Here is a 6720-nt window from a genome sequence, read left to right as displayed (position 1 = left end):
GCGGGGCGCGGGCGGCCCGGCTGGGGCGGGCGGGAGGCGGCGCGGGGGGGGGCGCGGCCCGGAGCCGTGTCGCTGCGCGCAGGGGCGGCGGGCCGCCGCGTGGACGCCGTGAGTACCGAGCCCGGAGCGCGAGTCCCGCTTCCTGGGGAACAAAGGCGGGCGTGGGCCGGGCGGCGCTCCGTCCCGGGCAGCAGGCTTGGGGCGCCGGGGCCGAGCCTTTGTTCCGAGCCTCGGCTGTGGGTGGAGGCCCGGGCCCCGGGGATGGTCTCGCGCGCACGGAGCCGGAGGGGGGCAGCCTGAGTGCGCCGGGCGGAGGCCAGGGAGCAGCCACGTCCCTGTGGCCTGGAGGAGGTGAACATTTGGCGGAGGATGCTGGCTTGCCAGCAGCCGAGTGGCTTGCTTTGTGCGTGTTTTGGGGAATGGGGCCTTTAGTGGCAGGAGCCCCAGTGGACAGGGCCTCTGGGTCTGACCCGGGCTGCAACACTGGTGACTCAGTGGGACGCTGACCACACACCCGGTTGACACCAAGTCCACTGGGGCCCCAGGAAGGAGCAGGCACCAGGTTCAGTGGGGGCAGGCACAGGCGAAACAGTGCGGGGGTGGGGGGGATTCCTGAATATGACTGGGCATTCAGATGCCTCACAGAGGAGGGGACTCTGAACCTGGGTCTTGAAGGATGAATAGGAGTTCTTCCTGTGAGAAGTGGGGAGTGGTCAGTCATTCCAGGCAGAGGCCAGAGTGTGAAACAGCCTGGCATGGTTCAGGGAGAACGGCTAGGATGAGCAGGAGGCTGAGCAAGGCTGGTGATGGGGAGACAGAGCGGACACCAGTCAACCCACCGACGGTCACCGTGGCCGCTGCCGACAAGCGTGTGCTGTGTGCCAGGCTGTGTCCACCCTGTGCTCCCATTTTACAGCTCCAACAACTATGGCCTAGGGCTCCCCCAGAGAGCCGAGCCAGGGTGGGAACTAGGGACTCAGGGCTACCCGCTTTCCTGCTTCCTGGTCTCAGGCCCTTAAGAAAGGGACGGACAGAAGCTGGCTAAGGGCAGGCAGGAGTGGAGGGTGGGGCACTTGGGGGCCATGTCACCCCTTCCCTGCTAGGGGTCAGAGATGATGGAGAGGATGCCCACGGCCTGTCCCAGCCCCTGTACCTCTTTAAATCCATTAGGTTGTGATCCTAGTCACCTCCCCCTGGAAGCCCTCCCTGGCAGGCTCCATCATAGGCTCACCTGGCATGCAGACTCGGGGTGGTTATGGCCTCAGGCCTGACTTACCTGGGCCAGTGGTTTCTTGAATTCACTCACTGCTGTCCCCTAGCCCCCATTGGGCCGTGAGTTCAGCAGGTGTGTGAAGGAACACACTCCGTTCTCAGGGTCCCTGGGGCTCAGGTGTGTGGCCAGATAGACCAGGGGCTGACCAAGTGGACCAGGTGGCCCTTTCTTTCCCTGGGGTCCCACCTGGAAGCCGGGGGCCTTCCGAAGGTTCCTCACCCCTTGCTGCCTCGACCCTTTATGCTGTCTTCAGGATCTCAGCGATGTCTCCTACTGCATGCTCCAGCCTAAGCCATCTTCTGACCCCCAGCCCTGGCTGAGAAGTGTCTCCTTCCCCTTTTTTTGCAGCTTCATGGCGGCTGAAGAGATGCACTGGCCTGTCCCGATGAAGGCCATTGGTGCCCAGAACTTGCTAACCATGCCCGGGGGCGTGGCCAAGGCTGGCTACCTGCACAAGAAGGGTGGCACCCAGCTGCAGTTGCTCAGATGTGAGTCCTCTGGGTGGCAGGGAGCGTAGTGGGAGGATATGGGGATGGGGCTGAACCCCAGCCCTGTGGCCCCACTGCCTTGTTGGACCTCTGTGGGCAAGCAGCCTGTCTCTCTTGAGCCTCTGCTCAGACATGGCCCTCCAGAGTTTTCCTTCGCTGCGTGGTGGCCAGTACCCCCTGGGGGACCTGAGGTTCGCCTCCTCATTCCCCAGGACTGTGGGATGATTTGGGGTTCTACTGCAAAATGGAGATAGGTTGGGCATTTGGTGCAGAGTGCTGACCAGCGGTCCCGGGGAGCTTCTGTCTGCAGCCAGGGGCTGGGGGCCTTCAGTGGCCTGGTAGGTCTGGCCTTGCACCGTCCAGTGGTCGGTGTCCAGTCAGTTGGTCAGTCACTAGGTCCACAATGCACCTGTGTGCCAAGACCCAGCTGGGTGCTGGACCTCCAGAGCTGCATGAGGCCAAGGCTCTGGTCCCTGGACAGCAGGTTAGCAGAAAGTGGGAGCCCCCAGGTCTAGGAGATGCCCAGTCAAAGACATTAAGGCCAAAGAGCATCAGGGCCTTGCCTGTCGCTCTGACTGGGCATGAGCTCCCCATGCTATGACCTCTGGCCCTGGCTTTGCGCTTCCTTGAGCCAGCCTAGGTGGTCAAGGTCTCCCTCTGCCCTGGGCGTGGCCAGGCCTGCCTTGGGGGTGGTGCTCTGGGGCTGGTCAGCCTGCCCGTGATTGCTTACATTTGGCCCCACAGTGGACTCCTTGCGATGGGGCAGCATGCTAGCCCAACTCTCTGCCCTTCTGTTTAGTGGGGTTCAAAGGCAGGAGGTCTGCCCTAAGTCACCCAGGGCCTCTGGGAATGGCCTCCCAGTGGGGTCTGCCCAGCAGCCCCTCAAGGCTCATCCTTTGCCCTTGCCATGCTGCCCTCAGGGCCCCTGCGCTTTGTCATCATCCACAAGCGATGCATCTACTATTTCAAGAGCAGCACATCTGCCTCCCCGCAGGGCGCCTTCTCCCTGAGCGGCTATAACCGGTAAGTGCCCCCTGCCCGCGGCCCCCGCAGGGCCCTGGCCAGGCCTGTCCCTCGTTCCCGCCCACAGAGAGTCCAGGCTGTCTTGAGATGGCTCCCACCCCACCCCTTTGGATCCTGTCCAGCCTGTCCTACTCATTCTCACCCTCTGTGTGGCCTCCTCACAGTCTCCCTCGGGCCTTCGCAGAGGACCTGGGGCAAGGCTGGGGGCTTCCCGCTCTCTCCTCAGCAGAGCCTCCAGAGTCCCCATTCGGCCACCACTCCATCTCGCTGCTCACCCAGCCGCCTTTCCTACCATAGCCTCCTTCCAAGGGGCCAGGAACCTACTCCACCCTAGGCCCTGCCTCAGGCCTCCATGGCTTCGGGGCCTCCCAGGCCGGGGCCAGCTCCTTGCTTTACACGTGCCGTAGGCTGGGCCCATCCAGCGAGTGCCTCTCTGCTAATGGGCAGGCAGGTGGACACTGGGCCAGAACCTTCTAGATGGGTTGGGGAATGCTGGCAAGTGAGGGTCCATCAGCCCCACTTGGGCCAGCCCTACAGCATCGGGGGCCTGCAGGCAGGGGTGAAGTGTGACTCCTGGGCTCTGGGTCTTAGTGTCACACCATGGGCCTGGCACCCTGCGGCGTGAGTCTGTGCCGCCCAATTTCCTGGGAGGGCCCAGCCCCTCCTGCCTATGCAGACCTGAAGGTCCCATGTCAGTGGCAGGACTGAGTGACTCAAGGTTTTGGCCGCAAGCTCAGTGCGGGGGGCCTGGCCCAGGTGCCCAGCCCAGTGCCAGGCCTCCGCCCGCCAGGGCACTGCTAAGGAGGGGAGGAGCCTGGAGCTTGTGGCTGCCAGTGGGCATTTGTGGCTCAGAGCTCTGGGGTCCCCTGGGGAGGGATGCGCACCCTCACCCCGGGGGATGGGCGCACCTGCCCCAGGCGCCTGGCCCGGTGGGGCTCCCCCATGGTAGGTTTTGTGATCTCTATACAACCCCACAGCCTGGCTGGGGGGAGCAGCCACGTAAGTCACGTCCCCCCAGTGCTCTCTGGGGTGCCTGACGGGGGCTGCAAGGGCAGGGCGGAGGCTGACATGTTCAGGCCCCCAACAGGCCGGCCCGCCAAGGTGGGCGGGTGGCACCTGAGTAGAGGGGCATTGGTGGGCAGTGAGGGTGACGTGTCCTCGTTTTGGAGCTGCGTGGGCTGCTGCTTCCAGGATGAGCCCTGTCCACTCTGTGCCCTGTCCCTGCCTGCACGCTTCCCTCTGCCTGAAGCATCTAGGCCTTTGGCCTGGAGCATCCACAAGGCGGACCATCCAGACCCGCCCGCGTCCTCGGGGGCACGGTGGGTGCGGGGTGCCGGGACCCATCCGGGTTGGGCTGACCGGGTGGTGACCGCCCGCACTGTGCCTTCAGGGTGATGCGGGCAGCTGAAGAGACAACGTCCAACAACGTCTTCCCCTTCAAGATTGTCCACATCAGCAAGAAGCACCGCACATGGTTCTTCTCGGCCTCCTCTGAGGATGAGCGCAAGGTGAGCCTGCCTTCGGGGTGGGGGGCGCCTGACAGGACGTGGTGCTGGGCGAGTGCTCATCCTCAAGCCCGTGGCCTGGTACGAGCGCCACACGCTCAGGAGCTGTCTTGGGAAGAGCTCTGAATGGGCTAAGGTGGGGCCAGAGCCCCAGGAAGGCCATAGGGGTCGTGTCCCTGACCTCTGTGCGGGGCAGCCCCGGGCAGTGAGGGAGGCGAGGCGAGGGTGGAGCCCTGCCCTGGGCAGCAGGCACCCACTCCAGCCCCGACTGACCCACAGAGCTGGATGGCTTTGCTGCGCAAGGAGATTGGCCACTTCCATGAGAAGAAGGAGTTGCCCCTGGACACCAGGTGGGCCTGGGCTTGACATGTGTGCCTGCCTCCCACCTCTGGGGGCTTGGCCCGGGGTGTGTGTGTGTGTGTGTGTGTACGCGTGTACACCCATTGGTAGTTTCCGCGGGGCAGCTGGGGATGTGGGGCCAGCCCTGAGGCCTGGCCCCGTGTGGTCAGGCAGGGGGTGGCAGGGCCTCCGGTCCCTGGGTCTGTGTTTCTCACCTGTGAGGAGCTTGTTCGACTGTGTGTCTGGTCTTGCTTTGTGTTTATCCGTGGGTCTAGCTCTGTACACGTCCACGTGTCTGTGTGTGTTGTCGGTCTGTGCGTACATCCATGTCTGTTCATCGGTCCCGTATCCGAGGGTGTGCGTGTGTATCCAGATGTGTGAGTGCAAAGGAACTCCCCCTGCCCGGTGCTCACCCCCCTCCCCCCGCCCCACACCTCAGTGACTCCAGCTCGGACACAGACAGCTTCTATGGTGCAGTCGAGCGGCCTGTGGACATCAGCCTGTCCCCATACCCCACAGACAATGAAGGTGAGGCCTGTCTGCATACGCCCCACCCTGTCTGCACCTGGCCCCTGCCGCCCAGGAGGGGAGGCGTATCTGGCTGTCTTCCCCAGGCAGCCTGGGTCCTGGGTTCATGCCCTGCCCTGTGCCTCCCTGACCCGTGGCTCCCAGTGTTGTGAGGGCCCCTGCCCCACCGCCCCTGGGTGCAGCTGGGCCTGGGCCACCCAGGGTCTGACCCTCGATCTGCCTCACAGACTACGAGCATGAGGATGAAGACGACTCGTACATGGAGCCGGACTCCCCTGAGCCCGTGGAGCCCGAGGGTAGGTGGGCGACCTGTGGGCCTCGGGGGCTCCTGGGGCTGGAACCTGGGAGTGCCGGCCTGAGTACCGCTCTGGGTGGCCTCAGTTTCCCTGTTGTGGCCCAAGTATTAGGAGGAACAGAACAGAAAAGATGTATGCTCTGGCTGGCTCTGCTCACCTGATCCTCCAACCTCCACAGTTAGCCCGGGATGGAGGGCAGGTGGGAGGTGATTTGCAAATAAGTGAGGTAGGGGGGGCCCACATGTATGATGCTGAGCCAGGGGTGGTCCTGGGGGCTGAGTGGGGAAGGAGGGACATTGAGGAGTGGGTGGGTCCAGGGCAGGGCCTACTCCCTGTGGCTGACAGCTCCCTGGAGCACCTCTAGGCCGGTCTGTCACTTACCCACCCACTCCCACCTGACCTCCCAAAGTATGCGGCCTAGCAAGGGAGACAGGCATGCACCAGGCGTCACATATATCTGTCACAGCCAAGCGTAGGACCAGATGGGGGAGGGCTGTGCCTCTGTCCTGCCATCCGTCCCGTCCCACTATCCTTTCCACTTTCCTGGGGACTTGGGACAATCCCTCTACCCCCGGCCTCCCTGTTCCTCTGCTTTCTCTCAAATGACCTTGTCCTCTGCCCTCTCAGCCCCCCCCTTTAGGTACAGCAGGTCCAGCCCTCTTCCTTCCTCCTGGCCCCCTCCCTCTGGGGCCACCACCAGGCCAGGCCATGTGCCTCAACCTCCCTCCCGGCACAGAGCCCATGGCTCCAGCCCATGTCCATCTGCCCCACCCCTGAACTGCGGCCACGCGTGGCTGTAGATGAGCACGTGGGGACCTCACTTTGCTCGCAGCTATGCTCCTCCAGGGCCAGTGCCCGCAGACCTGCCTGCACATTCCCTCCCCACCCTTCCGAGTCCCTACTCCAAGCAGGCTTTCCCCTCCCTCTCCCCAAACATTTCTTATTTGGGTTCCAGTGGCCTCCCCATTCTCAAATGCAGCACTCAGCACCTGTGAGCTGTACGTGGCCTGGGTCGTCCCCCCTGCTCCTCAGCACCAGGAGCCTTGGCTCCAGGTCCCATCCCACCTCACTCAGCCCCACACTGGCCCCTTAATGCCATGAGCTGGGCCAATCAACATGAGCTGGGCCACCCCAGGACTCAGGCCTGGCCCACTCCTCTCCTGACAGTCTTAGGCCACTGGACAGCCAGTGTCACAGATAGCCTGTTGACTCCACTGGCCTCACCAGCCAACACCTCTCCTTGAACTCCAGACCTGCGCCCCGACGGC

The 6720-nt window shown here is 63.8% G+C and overlaps 1 protein-coding gene across 4 annotated transcripts in view; it reads left to right on the top strand.

Moving 5' to 3' along the window:
- The window catches only part of SH3BP2 (SH3 domain binding protein 2), a 33379-nt gene that overhangs the window by 21886 nt on the left and 4773 nt on the right, over positions 1 to 6720 (top strand). For 3 of the 4 annotated variants that reach the window (XM_021677643.1, XM_021677642.1, XM_021677645.1), the window contains 6 exons: positions 1622 to 1761; positions 2682 to 2784; positions 4175 to 4292; positions 4569 to 4639; positions 5068 to 5156; positions 5384 to 5452. In XM_021677643.1, coding sequence (XP_021533318.1) covers positions 1626 to 1761; positions 2682 to 2784; positions 4175 to 4292; positions 4569 to 4639; positions 5068 to 5156; positions 5384 to 5452 — 586 coding nt within the window. In that variant the 5' untranslated portion in view covers positions 1622 to 1625. Of the gene's footprint in view, positions 1 to 1621; positions 1762 to 2681; positions 2785 to 3668; positions 3730 to 4174; positions 4293 to 4568; positions 4640 to 5067; positions 5157 to 5383; positions 5453 to 6720 lie in introns of those variants that run through there. The other variant, XM_021677644.1, reaches the window with a different exon arrangement.

Source organism: Neomonachus schauinslandi, chromosome 2, assembly GCF_002201575.2.
Source record: "Neomonachus schauinslandi chromosome 2, ASM220157v2, whole genome shotgun sequence".
Lineage (NCBI taxonomy): Eukaryota > Metazoa > Chordata > Mammalia > Carnivora > Phocidae > Neomonachus > Neomonachus schauinslandi.
This window is presented reverse-complemented; position numbering and strand designations above follow the sequence as displayed.